The sequence below is a fragment of the Adiantum capillus-veneris genome, chromosome 17 (assembly GCF_014529385.1).
Source record: "Adiantum capillus-veneris isolate H3 chromosome 17, ASM1452938v2, whole genome shotgun sequence".
NCBI classification, from domain to species: domain Eukaryota; kingdom Viridiplantae; phylum Streptophyta; class Polypodiopsida; order Polypodiales; family Pteridaceae; genus Adiantum; species Adiantum capillus-veneris.
The window spans coordinates 105704952-105728041 of record NC_140947.1 but is presented as its reverse complement, the minus strand read 5'-3'; the positions used below and the strand labels follow the sequence as shown (position 1 = coordinate 105728041).

At 48.9% G+C, this 23090-nt stretch overlaps 1 protein-coding gene across 5 annotated transcripts in view; it reads right to left on the bottom strand.

Moving 5' to 3' along the window:
- LOC147437829 (uncharacterized) overlaps positions 1-23090 on the bottom strand; it is a 226120-nt gene that overhangs the window by 17231 nt on the left and 185799 nt on the right. For 3 of the 5 annotated variants that reach the window (XM_086487273.1, XM_086487276.1, XM_086487277.1), the window contains 3 exons: positions 9600-9774; positions 9233-9419; positions 9092-9162 (listed from right to left, as the gene is read on the bottom strand). In XM_086487273.1, coding sequence (XP_086343399.1) covers positions 9092-9162; positions 9233-9419; positions 9600-9774 — 433 coding nt within the window. The remainder of the gene's footprint in view (positions 1-9091; positions 9163-9232; positions 9420-9599; positions 9775-23090) is intronic. The other 2 variants (XM_086487274.1, XM_086487275.1) reach the window with 2 other exon arrangements.

Sequence of the window (23090 nt, the reverse complement as noted above, 5' to 3'; positions counted from 1 at the left end):
GAAACGTGTCTGAAACGTTTTGTACGTTTCATGAGTGAAGAAATGCGTTTCTTGGCAACACTTTGGAGGTTAAGTGAGTGACCGTATGTCACAAGTGTGACAAACTGGTTTGCAATTGCATCGCAAAAAAATAACCATCTACATGTTTTCTGATGACACATTTTGGGCTTGTATATGGGGCCTTTGACACCTTGACCAAGCCACCTATTTGCAGCGGTTGGTGTTCATAGGAGAGTCACTGTTGGAAAGGCTGACTCAACTATTGAAAGGTGAGAGCCCCGTCCCACCGGGTGCATGAAGGGCTTCAACGCGGTGCAACCTCTTGCACATGCAGTCCCACCTACTATATACAGCACATATGGGGGCTAGTACAGCTGCTGCAATATGGTGCTCCTGACCCACTTTTTATAACACATCACGACTGGCACTCGCTACAATACGTTCAGTGCTCCTTTCCGAAAGTAAAAAGACGCCTTTTTGCAGGCCTCTTCTTGGCTATGATTGCCACTCAAACAGCCAGCCCTCCATAGAAAGAGTTGTGCCCACGTTGAGGTATTTGTAGCACATGAGGCATCGTCCTGCTTTGAGCACCTGAAGCGTTGGGTGGGACGAGGCTCTGATTCTCTTAAGAGAAGTCTATGTGCATTGACGAGACTTCTGGTCAATAGAAAATCAACAACATTTGTAAAGCCCAACTTTTTAACGGGGATAACCTTGCAAGGAAGAGATTGTAATATGTACATGTACTATTCCAAAGGTTCCCTTCCACCCCAAATGGCCATCTTTTCAGTCAATCCTCTTACTTTGAGAGCTTTAACTATTTCCAGCCTCAAAGAAGTCACCCAACAATAGATGTATCACATAAATGGAGCTGGAGGGAATTTTTATCTCAAAAAATACTTTGTTTTTGCAATTTTCAGTCGAAAAATCCCGATGCAAACTTCTCTCATCTGATTCAATGAGCAATCAAAGAACAGATCTTGAGGTATAGGCTCTATCAGGGCCTTTCAGCCACCTGCATCCTATGGAGTGACCACACAGTTTAGCCCAAGAGTCCCCCCCCCCCCCCCCCCAAAACACGCTTTTTTGTAAATTTGAAACCTCAAAGCGAGGAAAACCCACGAAAAGAAAGGGATACCAAAAGCGGAGCACTATGAGGCTCCGAAGGCTAGAAACAGTCAAAGTAAATCCTGTAGGTATCAAGAGTGATGTCTCCAGCGTCATAGGCAAAATGCAGCGCTTGACCAAGAGATAATTTGAAATAGGGAAAGGGGTCAACAGAAGTGCCTTGGAACATTAAGGAGTTCTTATGGTGCCAGATGGCCCATAGAGTCCAAAATCTGACCCAGGTGAAAAACACCGCAAACTGAGATTGCGGTGACTGTAGCACCCCAAAAAGCCAAAAGCGTCTGTGAAAAGAGCCGGAGGAAAACGCAGCCGAAGAGCAATTGACACTTGCCGAATGAAGGCTCTCGAGTAACGAAGGATCACTACAGTAAGGATTGCCCTTAAATTCGTGCATCCACGGCTTTGAACCCAAGTCAAAGCCAGAATGAGTTTGCCTTTCCCAAGCTCAATTTATAGCAGTTAGCGCCGTTTCTCAGCCGCCCCCTTCTACCCATGTGGTTACCCCTCAAAATAAGCCGCCGCAGTTGGTAAAGGAGCCATCGGGCGTCCTCATCCGGGCCCAAAGAGCCACTCTCGGTCTTAGCATTCCAGCAAGTTCAACTTCCCCACACATTCTCACACCAGTGGATACACTGCCTTCAGCTGTGAACAAGCTATCCCCCAGTGCCATGAAAGAATCCAAATCTTTGCTCTCCGATATTGATGAAGCTTTCTTGGAAGCAGTTTCCGATCTACAAAAGATCAAGGTACCCGAGAAACCACTGGTAGAACAGGAAAAGCTTACAGTAGAGAGAGTCTTGAAGAACACCTTCCAACAAGTGTCCCTCTATGACATGCTGCGACTAAATGCGAATTTTAGAAGTGACACCCTTGCTGTTATTCAGTCACTTTACCCCGGAGTAAGTCCTAGTGGCGGGCACCTCCCAGTGCGACCATCAGAGTCCTATATAATATCCAATCCCGTTGCTCCACTCACTGATTATAGAAGCCCTCGCCTGACAGTGTCCGTGTTGGGTCGGCAATTCTCAGGAGTGATAGTGGATGGTGGATCTGGCATCAACCTGATGCCTGAGTTCACTATGTTAGTTCTAGGTCTACAGCCTACTCGCCCTGCTCCCTTTACAGTTACATTGGCCGACCAACGGACAATCTACCCAGTGGGCATAGTGGACAATGTGCCTCTACAAGCACAAGACTTTATTTTTAACTTGGATTTTGTTGTGGCTCGTCTTCCCCAGGTTGAGGGCGGATTTCCTTTGCTCATTGGAAGACCATGGCTGCGACACACTAAAGAACTTCATGATTGGGGAAACGATGCAATGTGGATACATACTTCTGGCTCCCCGATGCAACCCATTCTCTTAGAAGGAGGTATGGATCCCGTGGTGCAACAAGTTTCTTTGTCAATGGAAACCAAACCTGAACAAGAACATCCTACTACACCTGAAGGGTCAGACGAAGATCTGTTGGAGTGGTTGGAGGCTACCAAATCTATGCCTTGTTATGGAGTCTCTCTTCACTCTTTGCCTGAAGGTACACCCTCTTCAAATGTTTCCACAATAGCTAAACCTAATGAGCCAGCTCAAAAGTTGAAGGTCATAGAAGCTACTCCTGATGTGCTCTTGGTGAAAGCCTTTGAATTTGGTGAGCCTATGAAGAGGCATAGAAGCGGGAAGAAATCTCCTCTATAGAAGTTCACCACCCCTCAAACATCAACCCCTTTGGTGTCTGCTTCTCCGACCAGAACAAAGCTCTTCTCTGTGTCTAGCAAACTCCTTTCACAGAGCCCATCCTTCTTGCTGAATTCCAAGATCACGATAGCTGTCTTGTTCATGATAGCTGTCTGCTCCGTACTTGCCCCTATCTACCCCTATCCCCTCGACCCTACACACAATCAGAATCAGAAAGACCGCATCCTTAGGGTTCACACTAGTTGTGGCAATAAGGGGACTCTACTGCATACCAACTCACACCCTGCAGAACCAGCTCAACCCTCTGCCTACTCACCCTCCTACCCCTACCCACCCCCTCCCTTGCCCTCGAAACTACCCTCCCCCTCACACCCCCTCGCCCCTAGTCCCTCCCCGTCGCCCCCCTCACCAACCCTCGCCCCTACCCTCCTACCCCCTCCTCACCCCTCACCCTACCCATCCCCTCCCTTGCCCTCGACCCTACCCTTCCCCTCACACCCCCTCGCCCCTAGTCCCTCCCCCTCACCAGCCCTTGCCCCTACCCCCTCGCCCCTCGCCCCTAGTCCCTCCCCCTCGCCCCTAGTCACACCCCCTCGCCCCTAGTCACACCCCTCAGCACCCCTCGCCCCTACCCCCCTCCCCCTCGCCCCCCCCTCATCAGCCCTCGCCCCTAGTCCCCCCTCACCAGCCCTCGCCCTCGCCCCTGCCCACTCACCCTCGCCCCCTCTCTCCAGCCCTCACCCCTACACCCCCTCCCCCCACCTACCCAACCCTCGCCACTAGTTCCCCTTGCAAGTCCTCGTCCCTGGCCACTCACCCCCTCGCCCCTACCCTTTCCCCTCTCGCCCCTATCTAGCCCTCCCCACCCCTTCCAGCCTCAGCCTCAGCCTCATCTCCCACCACCCCGCTGATCCACATTGCTGCCTTCAGTAGCCTCAAGCTCCCTTTGCAACCCAAGAATTCTCGACAAGGAGTCTGCATTTCAATCTGCTTCTTGGACCCTTCATTCTCTTCCTCAACAACTACGACTCGCCTCTGCAACTCCTTCAAGAGCCTCTGATATGTCTCCTTCAGAGCAACTATACTTCTTTGGTTTTCAGCTCGAGAAATACCAAGAGTTTGCTGCAGCTCTTCACACTCTACTTGGAACTTCCTAGAATTCTCCTGAACTGTCATCATCTTTGCATAAGAATCCGCCATCCGGTGTTCGAGCAGAGAAACCTCCTCCTCCAAGTGTTGAATTCTCTTGCAAGCTGCAATCAGTTCTTGCATGGTTGGGCCTAGCACCTGCTTCAAGAAAGATGTACTACGCGGTACCTAGTGCTTCTCTTTCACAATTTCAGTATTCCTCTCACCGAGATGGTGAGCGGTCTTGTGGCGGGCAACCTCTAGCAGGCTACAGTCACTTTCACAGGACACTCAGTTAGTACAGTTGGTCTAGTCTCGTTCACACTAATCGGACTCTTTGGGCTGGGCAGTGACACGTGGCCGCATACAGACGGTGGTCTAGTGGACATCGTGGCCAGGTCACCACCACCACTCACTTTGGGGATTGGCTTAGGTGGCTGACATTTATGGGCCGTTGGTGGATCACCTTCTAGATATATGGTCCAACGTCGTCGTCTAGGGAGTGAGTCTATACACACAACATTGCTTCACCATCCCTGCACATCTGAGCCTTGACACCCCATTGTACCTATGAGTCCTGGGCTGGAGCTGAGTGTGCTGCCACGCCTAAGTCTGTATTAGTTCTTTGAGATAATCGAGTCATATGTTGTGGTCTGCTGTTGTGTCTCTGCGAGCTCATTTGTTGTCTATTTGCTCCTTGTTTTCAGTCTGTTTTGAGTGAGATTGTCACGCACATTGCACTGAGGAACACCCACTGTAGAGAGCACGACACACTATCCGCGCTACATCGGTCAGTTGAGGAGGCCCGACAGGTCAGTTGCTTCTGAGCCAGAGGACATGCGTGCAGTTGCTACTCACTTTTACCGTCAGTTACCATCTGCAGAGCCTCGGTCAGAGAGTCAGGATGCATGCAGGGAGCAGGTGTGGGCACAAATGCCTTGCCCTGTGACCGAGGAGATGTGCCAGAGACTTGAGCTTCCACTTCAGCTTGAGGAGTTGCACACGGCTCCTAGTGCACTCCCCCATGGTAGCTGTCCAGGTGAGGATGGCTTGACTCCCAGTTTTTTCTTGGAGTATTGGGACTTGCTTGGCCCTGATCTCTGTAGTGCTTTCCAGTACATCTTGCACACAGGAAAGATGCCTGACAGCATGAGTGAGGGTTTGATCTACCTCATTCCCAAGGAGGGTGGCTCCTTGGATGAGATTCGATAGTGGTGCCCCATCACCATCTTCAACTCAGCCTACAAAATTCTTGCCAAGGCTCTGAGTTTGAGGATCCAGCCACTTCTAGAGAGCCTTATACATGGGACCCAGACTGGTTTTGTCAAGGAGCGTAGTATCCTTGACAACATCTTTACTTTTTAAGAGGCTTCTGCCCTAGCGAGGCTTCGTGGTGAGGATCAGGCGATTCTTCTTCTCGCTTTTGAGAAGGCCTATGACAGAGGGGTCTCTACGCAGGATGGGCTTCTCAGATGCTTGGATCAGAGGGGTATCAGCTTTGTACAGATGAGCACACAGTCAGGTACTTTTGGCAAGAGGTAGAGGTGATCGTTTCATGCTCACACGTTCGGTCAGACAGGGCTGTCCTCTTGCCCCCTTCCTCTTTCTGTTCTATGCTGAGGCGATGAGAGCAGGTTTTTGGTGTCGTAGCGGGTTGGTTTACGGGGCTTAGCACTTCCTATTCGGGGAGATGAGCTACTGGACGCTGAGTTTGTTGACGACTCAGCCTTGTACTTGGATGGCCAGGAGGCCAACCTTCCCAGGTGTGAACAGGCTCTTGAGACTTTTTGTTGTGCATCAGGCGCACCGATCAACCTGGAGAAAGACAGTGGCTTTCTCGGTTGGTAGTGCTCCTATGCTGGATTGGATGCCAGGTGAGGGTTTCAAGTGGATTCCCCCAGGGACTACAGTTCGGTACTTGGGCTGTCAGGTTGGTATGGACTTGTCTCCCGAGCAACAGATTGTTCCCCCCCTCCTGTCTATCAGGAGGAAGTTGTTACACTGGAGCTCAACACGACTTTCTTTGGCTGCAGAGTAGTAGTGGCCAACCAGGTGTTGTTGGCGACTATGTGGTACATCACTTCTTGCTGGATCTTCTCGAGTTCTTGTATCAGCCAGGTAGAGAGGTTAATCAAGAACTTCCTTTGGTCAGGACGTGACACTCAGATAGCCGGAGCCAAAGTGGCTAGGCAGGTCATCACTCTTCGTTGTTCACAGGGAGGGCTTGGGATCATTGACCCAACACAGCAGAGCAGAGCCCTTCTTGGGAAGTTCATAGTCAGAGGACTTCTTCCAGGCGAGGAGCCTTGGAAGGAGTTCTTGCTACAGTGGCTTCGTGCTAGGGTGCCTCAGGCTGGAGGCTCCTGGCGCCCTTCGACCAGATGGATCTTCACAGAGATGTGCAGAGTTGGTTTGAGCAGGAGACTGGAGGACCGCTTCGCTGTGAGTTTGCTTCGATCTTGGGAGCACTTGAGGCGAGGCCTGGAGCAGTGACAGCCTACTTGCACGAAGGAGCGCCTACGACAGCCCCTTGTTTGGAACCCCATGGTTAGCACTCAGAGAGGCCACTTGGTTGGTACTTGGCCTCATGTTTCCTGGGGTCCCATGGTAGCGGGTCCAGCGCGCTCTTTAGGTGACTGGTTAGAGTTTTCATGCTTGTCAGAGGAGTTGCAGGGTTTCCAGCTACAGGGCATGAGAGGGGTGCAGAGCTATGCCGGGACATCTCAGAGGCAGTTCCAATTGAGTGACTCACACCTCTCGAGCCAGTAGCACCCAAGTGGATGGGAGCCTTCGCACGACTAGAGGTTCTCATCTCAATCCGGGCCTGCTCAGAGATTGTTCCCTCCCTTTTTTTCGAGTTATAGGGTGAGGGACGCTTACAACGAGTTGCAGTAGAGACCCCGCAGGTGGCAGAGTGCTGTTTTCAGAGGATCTGAGTGGTGGGCATCTATGGGAGGACTTGTGTCATCGATCCTGACCCAGCAGCTCTTGAGACTGGACACTGGAGACTGTGGGCTTGGGAGTGCTGTCCACTGGCACGAGTAGAATGGGATCCTCGTGAGTGGCTTTGGAGGGACCCTTTCTCTTCTGCAGACCACCCAAGTGTCCCTTTCTTTCAGTACACTATTCGACTGGGACGTCACATACTAGCAGCACAGAGAGGCTCGCCCCGCTGCAGCAACTCATTGGCAGGAGGAGGGTTTCACAGCTGAGTTCTTGGCAACCTTTTGGGAGAGGTCGTGGGACTCCAGAAAGCCGAGGTGAGTCACCTTGTTTCAATGGCTGGTCGCACACAGAGCTATAGCAGTTGGGAGTTGGCTAGTGCATAGTGGTCTCTCGACCGCATGTGCAGCTTGTGACCATCTTGTGGAGAGTCAACGTCACTGTCTTTGGGACTGTCCTTTGGCACAGCAGGTGTGGCTTTGTGTTCTTCGGCTGATGCCTGCTCTTTCCACGGCTCAACATTACACTTGGGGAACAGCTGCTTGGTCCACCCTCACGGGCCCAACACTTCAGTTTGAGTTATCTTCCACCAGCAGGATAATAGTGATGCAGTGGGGTCGACCTACACTCCAACCTGCCACAGAGCTTAGTCCACAGGAGTGGTGCAGTGAGAAAGAGGAGTGTTGGGAGCTCATTAGTGGCTTGACACTCTGGTTCATCTGGCGGGCCCGTTGCTTCCGCATCTTTGAGGCTCGCCCTATGCCACCAGCAGAGACTGTTCGCGATCTTTGGCTAGAGCTAATCGACACTCTCAGTGGACAGCTCGAGAGACTACACGGCAGGTCCGACCGCATGCGGGAGCGCAGAGAGGCTTTCCTTTGACTCTGGCATCCTGGGCCTTTCTACACCATGGTCCAGGGTGTACTCAGATGGCACTACGGACCACCTCTGTGGCTTTTCCCTCCTCCCATCTCTTGATTTAGCCTCTTTGTATAGTTGATGTTTTTTCATTGGGAGAGTCTCCCCATCATGCTTGTTTTAGCCCTCTCTCGCAGAGGTGGTTGTAGCCCTATGGGCAGTTTCATTAACTAATAGAAGGATCTTTTTCTCGGAAAAAAAAAAAAAGCTCTCACACTCATACACACTCTTTTTTTGGGGTTTTTGATATTTGACTGCTATTGACACCGACACACACACACACACAGGCTGGCTGTACAGAAACCTGTTGCTTGAAAACTTTAATCAAATTGAAAACCTAACAATTTTACAAAACCTGCAAATATACACACACAAACATACCTACACACACTCACACCTCTCTCTCTCACACCAAACGACAGAAGGACCACGTGCAGATGAAATCAAACTTCAACTACCGGCGCGCTGTGAAGGGCCTATGCAAGGTAGACGTTGTGCAGAACAGAGCCGCGCGACAGACAAGTGGCAGAAGGATTTACCACACACCCAAATCCCCCATGCACACACACACACACACATCCCTAGACAAAACGTACATTTTATTCACTAACGGGAAACCTCAAAGCGAGGAAAACCCATTGGCAACATTACATGCTGCAAATCAGAAACAGTCAAAGTAAAGCTCATAGTGAAGAGGAGAGAGCTCATCCAAATCCGTAGCAAACTTAAGAGCTGGCAAAGGGAAGTTTTGAAGAGGAAACATAATCCACCTGAACGTGCTAGAACATGAGATATTTACGTGCCTCGAAACTGTCCAAAGCACCCAGAATCTAACCCAATCAAGAAAGTATGCATACGGCCGAAGCAGCGGTGGAAGCACTCCAAATATCCAGAAGTAACAGCCAAACTGTACCCTAGTAAAACAATTGCGAAGGCATGCAGAGATGTAATCCACAAACCACTGCGTGTGAGAACATGACCACAGCAAATGTGGAATATTCTCATTACCCGCACCACATCGAACACATTTCGAGGAGGCCACTCCTCTCAAGAGCGAAGAAATTTACCTTGGGAGAACCCCAAGAACACATCTCCACAAAAGAAATCACTCTTTCAATGGAAGTTTTGCATGCCAAACTTTCATAACTCTTTTGTGCCACCATGTAACACCTTTATCCATATTGCATACCTTATTACAGTGTTCCTCCAACCAGAGTGATGACTGTAAATGACAATAACCCTTTTTTACAGTAAAAGAAAGGAACGAAGATCTTGCATAATACCAGTCACAAAGTCGATCCTCCACAACAAGCGGCGGAATGGGAGATCTAGAATCAACAATGTCCTTGATGATCTGCCACATGTTTCTATTATGCATTCCAAGACCAAAAACAAGAGCTGCTTGTCGAAATGAGAGTACATACCCATTATCACCCACCACATCCAATATCAGATCAACAAAGTTCTGATCAAAAACCAAACTCCAATTTAAACTCTCATGTCTAAGCGAATTGCCACTCTCAGCATCCCTACCATGCCATGACAACTGCTTCGTGACTTGTTTCCAATCCGCTACCAGACTGGAAGCCAAGGGGCAGCCTGGAATCGTAGCTTGAAATTTTCCAAAAACAACATTCCATTAAGAGGGCTGCCAATGGCCAAAAGCAGGTGTAGGAACGGCATGAGAGCACAAACACCCCCCCCCCCCCCCCACACACACACACACGCACGCACACACAACATGCACACACAGAGACAATTAAAAACCGAGTTACTCGAAGTAAGAAGTACCTGAAGATGTTCTGGCATGCGCCCTTTGCCTAGCTTCATCGAGCATATTGTGCAGCATCTGTGGCACACTATTGAGAGCAGATTCACACAATAGAAAAAGGTGCATTGAATCCACCAGCAGCTTGCATGCCAAACCTATTGCTACAGCTGTTTCCAGCTTATCACCTGTGAGAACCTGCGATTTGAAAATACTTCAAAACATACCTCATGTTTTCTGTGTTGAAAGGAAAACCCTGCTATTGTTCAAGAGCTGTGAAAAAAACAAAATCAGAATGAAAATTTCGGGATGTTGGTAGATTGCGATGGTCATTGCCATCTCACAGAAAATAGAATGGGTCAATCAACCCCCATCAGATACGGTCTATTTGACTCTCCCAGATAAACGCAGTTCTCCTAGCACCATTGGATGGCTTTTCTATTGAATGAAAGACATATCAGGTAATAGTCCACAACAAAGCACAAAGACATTCAAAGGATCTTCTAAATAATGGCAGAACAGTAAATTGCTACAAGTCTCGGCAGCCCACAATGAGTCCACACCTCCTCTGAGTCTAGGCCCATGGTGCCCTTTCTCTGCCTAATGCTCCTGCCGCCTCCTCTCACCTCTCCACACATCAGCCCTACTTCAACCCACATTTGGGAGCCTAATATTTGAAAATGAAATGAAATGAGATGAATCGTTATATTAAACATCTTCAAGAGGCCAAACGAGACCAAAATGATACAATCTTGGTGGATCTACTACAATGTCTGGGTACAAAATAAAATAAAATAAAATAAAAGCTAAAATGAACATCAGTGTCCAAGAATGCCCGGCATTAGACGTTATTCGAGGATGTACTGCGCAACTCTAGCAAAAACAACCCGAGGCATCTCTGATTTTGATATCTCATGACTCTAACCAGTGGTCCAAAGCCCTCTCAGGATAGACAGTGAGAGCGGCCTGGTATCTCATGATATACCGGACAATGTCATATGTGATGTAACTCTGTCACTCGCTCTATATGACACAACTGGCAAATCCTGGCCTGTGTTGGTTCTCTCCTGAATCTGCCAGTCTCACTCTCTAGCTGCGATGATGTGCCATCTGACCAATAGCACATTATATCCCATGGGATAAATGAGTGTCCATATAGGCAGGTCTGATCATATATCCATCCTCTGTGAGCTGGAGAAGATGTTCTCTGTAGAAAGCCATCTTCGTGCCAAGGTCTCGTGTCGGCTCTATCCATGTCCTCCTCGTGTCTAGATAAAGAAAATCCTGTCTCAGTCTGTGTGGGGGACAAGGAGGGTGCATCGAGCGAGTACTAGAAAGGGGGTAGTTTGTCCATACTAAAATCATGTAGCTGAAACCATGATGCCATCTGTGCATACCAACAAGATCTGTCTCCCTATGAGGCAAGCTATTGAAAAGACTCCAAAGCTAGGCAAGCATATCTATCTTTGGCGAAATCCCAAATACTGTGTATAAAAGAGACGAATCTAGTAAGTGCCTCTATGACCAGTGGGGGAGCAGCAAGCTTTGCATGAATAATCTCTTGCGGTACAGAGGCCTTTGCCCTAATCATCAGGAAATCAAAGAGACGTAAGCCCTCTCCATCCATCAGTACTGCCATCTCGGCTATGATGGTCTACTAATGGTCCCCATATCTGCACCCCATAGAGCATAGCTGAAGTGACCAATGTGTCAAATAGCGAAAGCTTTGTTCGAGGTTCCTGAAAATGAATCTGCGAACACATTCTCTCCATGCTCCCCAAAGCTGCATATGCTCTCATCAGTCTAGACTCTGCTACGCTCCTCAAGGAGAACTTTGGAACATTGAAGACCACTCCCAGATAAGTGTATGCGTCTGTATACTCAACTGTCTCCTGACCATATGTGAAGGTCGGTGAAGATCGCCTCACACACTGTGTTGTGGTGCTGAACACCATAACTTTGGTCATGCCAAGGTTCACTGACAAGCCGCTATCACTAGCAAAAGTGTACAATGCATCCAAGTGTTGCTGCATCCCCTCGGGCGAATCTGAGATCAACACATTGCACAATATCCTCTGCATACATTAGTAATGAGATCCGAGTCACTGCTAGCTGTGCTCCTCTGTCGCCTTCCCTCTCAATGTAATCTGAAACCTCAATTACGTACAAACTAAACAATGTAGGGGAGAGTGGGCATCCCTGTTTCACTCCAACAGTGGAGTGAATATGCTCAGATAACCCCTCGGGAGTACCAAGTTGCCGCACGATTGTCTTGTATAAAGCCATGACTCCCCAACTCAGCTCTATGGGTACTTCCATCTCCTGTAGTTTTTGTATCAGTCGAGCTCTGGGAACCGTATCAAATGACTTTTGTAAATCCACAAACGTACAATAAATCCTTCTACCATGTGATCTGCTTTCCTCAATAACAGCTCTCAGTGTCAATATATGAACAAGAGTAGAAAAGCCCGTCGTGAAACCTACTTGGCCTAACACCCGAGTGCTTGCTCTCTCAGCCCATCTACTCAACTGCTGCTCAAGAATGGATGCATACAACCTAGCTAGTGTGTGCCCAATCATGATATTATGGTAAATTCCCCGGTATCATGCAGTCTCCTGTCTTGAAGATAGGCACAATAGTAGGCATGCTCTAAGTATCCGGAAAACCCTCACACATGGCTTGCTTGAACATTACTGCAAGAAGCTCTGCAAGCATATCTCTAGTATGTATAAAGTGCTCTGTGATCAATCCATCTGACATCATGATCATATGCTCTCGTAGTCCTCATCCTGTCAATGGCTTTATTTACCATCTCAACGGTAAGAAAGTGCATGTCTGTGGGCATGGCTCCAGAGGGTTGGGTAGAGACTTTTGTTTTGGAACTGTGTGAAGAGAAGCTTTATATGCGCCCCAAATCTTGGTTGATGTGATAGCCGGTGGGGGGAAATGCTCTTGAAAAAATCTCCACGCCTCCCCCCTGAGTGTTGGCTCATGAATAGCTTGTACGACTCCGAGCAAGGTAAGTCCTCTTCTTTCGTCGCAGTAGGAGCTGAAAGACTATCTGTGACTGTCTCTGAGTAATGGCTCCCAGGAGCACCTCTCTCTAGCGTGTTGCTCTCATCTCTCTACACTCATTATACCACCTGCTCTCGGGCATACTCCCAAAACGTCGTCTTTGCTCGGATTGGGTGTGTGGGTATGCCTATGCTGCTGCATGATGTAGAGTCTATCAATATATGGGTAAGCTCCTCTAATGGGCGTCCCGCCTCCTTTGTGGCCAGGCGTCTCTAAAATTCTAAATACTGTCCATGTAGACAAAGTTAGTCTCCGATGTGAAAGTGTATCTAGTATGCGTATATGCCTGGTGCATAGTTATTCGGAACGGGAAATCGGAACGCAGAACGTGGAACGACAACCGGTATGAAATGCCATTTCCTGTTTCAGACACTCACGCTTGAAACATGGAATGGGGATTAGGAATAGGAAGCTAGATTGGGAACTGGGAACTGTGACCTACAAAAGGCCATTCCCTGTAACTACGGCCTGTTGTAGCAAGGAAAGTGTGTCGTGCTCTCTACAGTGGGTACTCCTCAGTACAATATGCGTGAAACCTCACTCCAACAAAAAGAAGACATCACACAGCAATGGAACAACAACTCAAGCACAACAGAAAGAAGACATCACATAGCAATGGAACAACAACTCAATGCACAACAACAAACTCAGAACTCACTGGAACCCGGCAACTCATAGATCCATACAGACTCTAGCTGGCAGCACTCAGCTCCAAGCCTAGGACTCACAGGTACAATGGGGGTGTTGAGGCTCTAACGTGCAGGGAGGAACGCAGATGTGCGGTGCTGGACTCAAGACTCAAGACGCTAGACCGTAGCAAGTAGAAGATGATGTCTGACGACTAGAACCAACTACAAAATATATACAATTATAAAGAGCCACCATCGGCAAAGCAAAATATCCCAATCCAACTAAGCCTATCTCCAAATTCTGGTGGTGGTGATTTGGCCACGGCGTCCACTAGACCACCTCCCGTATCCCTGCCACGTGTCACTGGCCAGGTGAGTGTCCATCCAATGTGTGAACTCCAACCCAACTATAACTAACTGCCTGCCATGTGCCAGTGACACTTAGCCTTGCTAGAGGTTTCCTGTCACAAGACCACTCACCATCCCGGTGAGAGAAACACTGAAACTGAAATAGGCACTAGTACTGCAAAAAGCAACCACTAGTGCACTGAAACAGCTGAAAAGAAGGAACTGCATATGTACAATGAAGAGGCTGAATTGAACATCCCCATCCTGTCATACAAGAGAAGAGTCGTCGCCACTGCCGCACCCGAAGTGTCAGCCTCTGGAGGTGTAGCCATCAAATTGATGGTGGAAGCTGCAACTTGCTCTCTACCAAATGGCTCTCTATGAAAGGAGCAGCCATCTGCTGCTCAACAAATAGAGGCACCAATCCCAAAGTGTAATGAGGTCGCCGACTGACATAGCCATGGCAATTTGCACCAGCAAAGCCATCGCAAGGAAAACTGTGTCGGTTGCATGTGTGTCATGTGAGCCGTCTACTGAAACCCCTGAGGATAGTATTGGAAATGCTGAGGCTGAGCACCTTCCATGAAATGTGTAGAAGGTCTCATGAACTGCGTAGGACCTGGCTGTGCATACCCTTCAGGAGATTGTACTTGAGTCTGTACCTATCCCATTGGACCAGTCCATCCATACCCCATAGCAACAGGAACCTCAGCTCCCATATCTTCGTGTAGTAGCATCTCCCGAAATCCTTGCATTTGAGCTTTGAGGTCGTCGAAGAATTGGAATTTCACCTTCAAGGCTTGTCACAATGTGTAGCGGGAAAATGTGTCGTGCTCTCTCTATTTCATTTCATTTCATTTCTATAGTGGGTGCTCCTCAGTGTAGTATGCAAGGAACCTCACTCCAACAGAAAGAAAACATCACACTAAAATGGAACGACGACTCAAATCACAACAATCTCGAAACTCAGTGGAACTCGATAAACTCAAAGAACCATATAGACTCCGGCTTGGCAGCACACTCAGCTCTGTAGCCTGCTACAGTGTCACTTTCATTGTCATATGACAATAGTTTACAGTTGGGCTTTGGTCAGTTAGTCTTTGGTCTGGTCGGTTCACACTTGGGCAGAGACACGTGGCAGGGTGGTCTAGTGGACATCGTGGCCAGGTCACCACCGCCACCCAGTGGGGATAGACTTAGATGATGTTCTTTATGAGCCGTTGGTGGCTCTTGATGATTGTACATATGAATAGTCGTTTTGGGCCAGTGGCATTATCTTGTACGTAGTAGTCGTCTAGAGTGGGTCTTTACACAGAGCACGTCTGCACCATCCCGGCACATCTGAGCCTCGACACCCCCATTGTACCTGTGAGTCCTGGGCTGGAGCTGAGTGTGCTGCCACACCAGAGTCTGTATCAGTCTTTGAGATAGTCGAGTCATATGTTCTGGTCTGCTGTTGTGTCTTTGTGAGCTCTGTTGACGTCTATTGTTTCCTTTCTCTTCAGTCTGTTTGAGGGAGATTCAGCCTGTTTGAGTGAGATTGTCACGCACATTGCACTGAGGACCACCCACTGTAGAGAGCACGACACATTATCAACGCTACAGGTGCTCTCATTTTGGCGATCACGGTGGGACCTCAAAGGAAGTCTCACTCTTGTGGGGATAGAATCGTGAAGCTAATCGGTTGTTACATGGCTCTGCACACTTGCTTACACTGTGTAGATAGTCTGCAAGTCTGGTCCTCTCTCGCCCTGGTCCAAGTCCTGGTCCTCGCCCCTGGTCCTTGGTCTTTGGTCCTGGTCTAGTCCTCGCCCTGGTCCAGCCCTCCTCATCCTGCCAGCTAGGTGGTCTAGTCACTGGTCCTGGACAAGGTGGTCTAGCCACTATCCTCACTTGTTCTGTGTTAGACCTGTGCTCTTCACTGTTCACTGCATGACACATACAAGGCGGTCAATTGAGCGTTAAAGCGCACTACTGAGCCCTCTGAAGCACTATTACAGAAGACGCCTGGTGGTATCTAGTAGAAGTCCATTAACCTCATCAACCTTACCTCCACATACGCCATCCCCCATTCCTTCATCTCCCATTCCTTCATTCCCCATTCCTTCATCAGGTTCCCCATCTTCCAGATCACCTTCTCCAGTAAAGCTCTCCTATTCTGCTACAACAAGGGGCCATGGAGGCGTTGGCTAGCGTGTTGGCCAAGGTAAACATCAAGTTCCCCACCTTCAAAGGACTCTCCTCGGAAGATGCGGACGACCATGCACCGAGGTTCGTATCTCTCTGTAGAGGACGTGGTCTTAACAGGGAAGATGCTTATCTGGTACTTTTTCCTTCCACCTTGGACGGCTTAGCAGACAAATGGTACAGCCAGTTTGCAGAGATTCATTTTGCAACTTGGGCAGACTTAAGACAACAGTTCTGTGCAGCTTTCAGGCCGGGTGACTACCAAGAGAAACTGTTGGATGAGTTGGCCAACATGGTGCTCCAGCCAGAGGAAACTTTTGCGGAGCTTATGACCAAAACCAAGTCTCTGGTTGCCAAGCTTCCCCAACAACTCGGTGAATTCATGGTTAAGAAGTGGGTGGAGAAGGCGCTTCCAAAAACCTCTCAGCAAAAACTCCGGGAGAGCCTCCAAACTGACGCCACTCTGGAGGAATTCATCGTAGTTGCTACTAGAATAGAGGGGGCTAGGAAGCTGTTCAACAACTCTCCTCACATAGATACTCCCTCTGTGTTCTCCGAAGGAAGTCCTGCTGATCCTTTGACTTGCTTGCGCAGGGAACTCGAAGCCCTCAAACTACAACGTGCCCTCCAAGAAGAGAAATCAATCTCTCTGAGACAAGAGAAACCATCGCACCTGGAGGCTTTCGATCAAATCAAAAGAGAACTAGAAGAGCTTCGGTCTCAGCAGGAGACCAAAGCTATGGTATGGTGCAACTCTTGTCGCTCTCTTGGACATCCTCCACAGGACTGCCCCCTTCGGACTTATTGCCACTTCTGCGAAAAATCTGGGCACAAAGATAAGGATTGTTACTATATCAAAGGATTGCGGCAAATACAACAAAATCTAGGTCCTTCTCTCCAACAAGGGCTAGCACCTGCATCCAACATGGTCTCACCCTACGGCCATCAAAACCCGTTGCCTCCTCTGCTGACAACACCCCCTATGCAGCAAGGTATGCACAACAACTTTGCACCCCACAACTTTTATCATGCCAGTACTCCCTCAGTTCCCCAAAGTTTCTACACCTCAGCCTCCAGCACCATGCAACAACAAGAGCAGCGACCACCTCGTCCCCCGTTTCGTCCGTCTAATCGGCCAATCCTATGCTACAGATGCGGTGAATATGGGCATTACCAAAGTAAGTGTCCTTTACCTGAAGGGTCTCCTCCTTGCAGACATTGTCCGGAGTCTAAGGACCACTACAGTAAAGATTGTCCCAAACAAAGGGCATCCTCATCTTCAGGCCCGAATCAAAATCAACAAGAGTTTACATTCCCGAAAATCAATCTAATCACAGTGAACACCACCCCTCAGCCAGCACCTGCTACACATACAGTTCAGCCACAACAAGCAGCAGAGCCTACTACCCCTCAGCCAGCACCTGCGACACATACAGTTCAGCCACAACAAGCAGCAGAGCCTACTAGGGTGCTCACTCGAGCACAAAGAGCAGCCCTGGGTTTAAGTTTGCTAACTGGACCATCCGGTCCAACACTTCAGCAACCTGTTCAAAATGTCGCACCTGTAAATGGTGCAAAGAATAAGCCAATCTCTATGCTTTCGGACATTGATGGAGCCTTCTTGGTAGCAGTAGCTGACTTGCAACAGGTCAAAGTTTTTGAGGAGGACCAGGTTGTAGAAGCTAGGCCCACTGCAGAAGCAATCTTGAAGAACACCTTTCAGCAAGTATCTCTTTATGAGATGCTTCGGCTAGATGCAACTCTTAGAAGTGACACCCTCTCAATAATTCAATCTTTGTACCTTGGTACAGGGCCTAGTGGCGGGCACCTACTTGTGCAGCCCCTGGAGTCCTACATGATTTCATATCCAGCTGCTCCCCTCACCGACTATAAAAGTCCACGTCTTACTGTATCTATTCTTAGGCAGTCATTCTCAGGTGTCATAGTGGATGGTGGGTCTGGAATCAATCTAATGCCTGAATTTACCATGTCAGCCTTAGGTCCGCAGCCCTGCTCCATTCACTGTTACATTGGCAGACCAGAGGACAGTCTATCCTGTGGGCATAGTAGAGAAGGTGCCTTTGAAGGTACAAGACTTCACATTTAGCTTGGATTTTGTGGTGGTCAGTCTTCCTCAAGTGGAGGGAGGATTTCCTTTGGTGATTGGTAGACCATGGTTGCGGCATACTAAGGCACTTCATGATTGGGGAAACGACGCAATGTGGATACACACTCCCGGCTCCCAAATGCAACCAATCCGGCTTGAAGGAGGGATGGATCCAGTGGCTCAGCACAGCTCCTTGTCAGTACAGTCCAACCCCGACCCTGAGCAGCCCATCCCACCTGACGGGTCTGACGAGGACCTGCTACAGTGGTTGGAAGCTACCACTTCGATGCCATGCTACATGGTCTCTTCTCAAAACTTACCTCTGCCGCCAGTAACACTCTCTCTTCAAAATCCTTAGGAGGACACTGATGTCCAAAGTCCTACAGCAGACAGTACAGTAGTCGAAGAAGTAAGTGTGTCAGTCCCAAATTCTCATGCGTCGAATGACCCGCCGATGGAAGCCCTCGGTCTTGGGGAACCTATAACACATCACCGAAGGGGGAAGAAATCTCCTCTGAATGCACTAGCCAAAGATTTCCCCCTTCCTGGAGCATCTCCCAAGTCGGACCCCCTTCAAAAGCACTCTGTCATGTCGTCTGCATCTGAAGATTTACCCTTCGAGGAGCTCCCACAGGGATGGTTACAAGAAGAGTATGCAGAGTTTCCAATCGATCAAACACCTGCACATGATGTCTTGAAGCTCCAAGAGGCAGCTCCCCTCTCATCTTCAGAAGCACCCTCTCCAGCTACACCCCCAGACCCGATCAGAGAAGTCAACCTGGGAGATCTTGACAACCCTCAGCACGTACTCTTAGCCGCTTGGTTATGGGAGCATCCTGCATTACTCAATCAGGTAGTCTCTTTCATACACTCTTTTAAAGATGTTTTTTCTTGGTCCTACAAGGATTTAGAGGGGATTCCACTAGAATTGGGTGTCCACACTATACCTCTGGTTAAAGGGGCTAAGCCTGTAAGAGGCCGAGCTTACAAGCTCAACCCGAAGTATACTGAGGCGGTCAAGGCAGAGTTAGAAAAAATGCAAGAGGCAGGGATCATAGTACCTGTGGAGCACTTTGAGTGGTTATCACCCATGGTGATAGCTCCTAAGAAGTAATCCAACAAAATCCGTGTGTGCCTTGATTACCGTGCTCTGAATAAGATAACTATTCCAGATGGTTTCCCAACACCTTTCACTGAGCGTGTGCTCGAAGATGTAGCAGGGCATGTATTGTACAGTTTCATGGATGGGTTTAGTGGATACAATCAGTTGGGCATTCATCCAGGTGACCAGCTAAAAACGGCCTTTGTGACTCCCTGGGGTATTTTTATATACACTCGAATGTCTTTTGGGTTGAAAAATGCCTCACCTTCTTTCAATAGGGCGGTATATCTCATCTTTTGTCCTCTACTTACGGATCATCTTCGCATCTTCATGGACGATTTTTCGACCTTCTCAGGTGCTCAATGTTCAACCCCAGTGGAAAACCTAGAGGAACACCTCGCTCAGCTCTCTGCTGTCTTCCTCAGGTGTAGAGAGGCACGCCTAAAGCTAAATCCTAACAAATGTCATTTTTTGGTTACTGAAGGCACACTTCTAAGCCATGTCGTGTCTGCTAAAGGTTTAGCGCCTGACCCAGAGAAGATTGTGGCAATCTTAAAGTTACCACCTCCCATTAACCCAAAACAGGTACAGAGCTTTGTAGGCCACACAGGGTATCATCGCAGGTTTATACGCATGTATGCACAGGTGGCTCAACCCCTGACCCGCCTAACCAGTGCTGCTGTTCCCTTTCAATGGTCAAAGGCAGAGGCTGAAGCTTTTGCATACCTTAAAAAACGCCTCACTGAAGCGCCTATCTTAGTAGCTCCTGATTGGTCTCTCACCTTTCATGTGCATACAGATGCCAGTCAACTGGCTGTGGGTGCGGTGCTGACTCAACCTAGTAAGGAGTATAACCTGGATCGCCCTGTTCACTATGCAAGTCGCCTACTCACCAAGGCAGAGTGCAACTATAGCACCACAGAAAGGGAAGGTTTAGCTATTGTGTATGCTCTGCAAAAATTTCGGCACTACTTATTAGAGATCCACTCCACTGTTATTACTGATCACCATGCCCTGCGATATCTGCTCAACAAGCCGTAGGTTGCAGGTAGAGTATGGCGATGGCTACTCTTATTTCAAGAGTTCGATTTCGAAGTGGTACTCAGGCCCGACAAACATCATGTCCTCGCCGACCACCTTTCTCGCGTTCACACTGGTGAAGAAGCAACAGGGGTTGCTGACGACTTTCCTGATAGCAGTCTCTCTAAGGTGGATACCACACCGGAATGGTACGGCGATGTTTTGCATCTGCTTTCTAGTGGACTCTACCCAGAGAATGCTTCTCCCCTACAAAAGAGACACCTGTTGCTGAAGTCTAGGCCTTTCACTCTCATTGGGGGCCAGCTATACAAATCAGGGCAGGATGGTGTTCTGAGGCGGTGTGTCTCCCCTCATGAAGTCGAGTATATTTTAGAGGATGCCCATAGTGGTCCCACTGGTGGCCATTACCCTGGCCATATTACTGCACAAAAGATTCTCCAGTGTGGCTTATGGTGGCCCTATATTTTCCGCGATGCAATTGCCTATGTAAAGGTATGTGATGTATGTCAGCGCTGTGGCCCTAAACAAGGCAAACAGTCAAACCGTCCTCTGCAGGTCTCTAAGGCATGGCAACCCTTTGAGAGATGGGGCATAGATTTTGTAGGCCCAATTACTCCCTCTGCCCAACCCGACAATCGGAAGTATCTCTTGGTGGCTATCGACTACGCAACAAAGTGGGCAGAGGTACTTGCAACAACGGACTGCATTGGCACTACAGTAGCCAAGTTTCTCTATGAAAATATTTTGTGCAGGTTTGGATGTCCCTTGGAAATCACCAGTGACAGGGGTAGTCACTTTGTGAATGAAACAATTTCTACCTTGCTGGCCAACTACAAGATTTTTCACAGAAAATCTTGTTCCTATTACCCTAGAGCAAACGGGCAGGCAGAGAGCACTAATAAGGTTCTGATAGCACTCCTGCGGAAAGCATGTCATCTTCATCCCTCGACTTGGGCTCAAGCTATCAACGGTACACTTTGGGTATATCGAACTTCTTTCAAAGCCACAACCAATCACACCCCATTTCAATTGGCTTTCGGTTTGGAAGCGACATCACCTTTCGAATTCAACTCAGGATCCCCGCGAGTGGGGAGTCTTCGTGCCAATGGAAATTTGGGGTCGGCATCAATCTCTCGTCTTTTCCTTTTGGAGGAAAGCCGAGGTTTGGCTTCACTGGCTCTAGAAGTAGAGCAGCTTCGTCGTAAATCTTGGCATGATCGCCATCTCAAGAAGCCGCAAATAACGCAAGGAGCACTGGTGCTACTTTATTAGGCCAAGTTTTTGAAAAAAGCAAAGAAGTTGGTCCCAGCATGGCAAGGACCATATAAGGTGATGGAGATTCTACCCCACGGAGCTGTACAATTAGCCACTCTCGAAGGAGTTTCACTGCCTTTAGTCAATGGATCTCGGATCAAATGCTATCATGCTTAAGAAGCCGCTCAAGGGTCTAACCGCGCGACAATCAACTGTTGAGCTTTGCCGACTCCTGAACCTTTAAATAGCCTCGGAATCACTATCTTCCGCATCTTGCTGTTCCGTTTTATCTTATCTCTTAGACCCTCTCTTTAGACAGCTCTCCTTCTGTAGACTCTGTTAAGCTCATAGGTTTGATTCTGGACTTGGATCAACTCTATCCTTCACTCTCTCTGTCTTCAATCCCTGTCGTTCGACATAACCAAATCCCCTCAGTCCTCAATCTCGACTCAATACCTTTTCTGAGCTTTTGTCTCTCAAGTGAATTTGATATGCATAAATGCCTTTGTATCATTGAGTGGGCTATTTATGAAAGTACTTCGCGTTTTATCTACCACTACTGCTCATTCTTTCTCAGTACCTCGAAATTATCCATGCTTTCTATTAATCAAGTCTATGTATCGGTCGTCACTAAATCTTTAAGATCTCTGGGATAGTTCCTACGTGTTAAAACTCCCTCTTTATTTTTTCTAACCTCGACTTTGTCTATCCTCTCAACCCCCCAGCCCTAATCCTAGCCCTAGTGCTTTCCCTATTCCCTCGCCCTAGGCCCTAGCCTTGACCTTACTCCCGCCCTCGCCCTAGCCTTGGCCTGCTTCGCCCTTGACCTAACTTATCCCTCGCCCTCACCCCCTATTTGCTCGCCCCTAGCCCCTCACCCCCTCACCCTCGCCCTCTTATCCCTCAACCACCCTCACCCTCTCGCCCTCACCCCCTATTCCTTGCCCTAGCCCCTCTCGCCCTCGCCCCCTAGCCCCTCTTCTCTCACCCTAGCCCGCCCCTAGTTCCTCGCCCTCGCCCCTAGACCCTCACCCTCTCGCCCTCAACCCCTATTCCCTCGCCCCTAGCCCCTCGCCCTCGCCCCCTAGCCCCTCGCCCTCAACCACTATTCCCTCGCCCCTAGCCCCTCGCCTCTCGCCCTAGCCTCCCTCACCCTCTCGCCTTGTCCATCCCCTCGCCCCTAGCCCTAGCCCTAGCCCTCCCCTTCACCCTCTCGCCCTCGCCCCTAGCCTCTAGCCCTTGGTCCCTAGACCTAGCCCTTTCTCCCCTCACCTTAGAAAAAAAAAAAAAAAAAGCAAGCGCCGCGTATCTGCGAAACGCAATTCGGGCGGTTTCTCACTTCTCAGCAAGGGCATATTTACCTGCGAAAAGCAACAAAGAAGAGGAGAGAACGTTTTACATGCAAAAAGCCAATGCGAAAAGAAGAGAGCCTTTATTATAGCCTTGGTACTCTGTTCAGTCCGTCATCCAGTACCGAAGTGGGTCTCGCCCTTGCTCCTGCTACAGTGGGACTCATCAATCGGTATAGATTCTCAGGCACACTTGATAAAGATGGTTAGAACTCGGAATAAAGAAAAGCATCTCCAATCTGAGGAAGAGTCCTCGGCCTTTGGGGATAGCTCTGACAGTAAAGCAGATTACACTCCTAGTTCAGAGCAGCTTTCAGAGGAATCTTCAGAGGAAGAGTCGCCCCAGTCAGTCACTGCTAACAGGGTCACCACTCTCCAGGTGCCTCGCCCGTCTGGTGCCCTCTCCAAGGTACCTCTAATA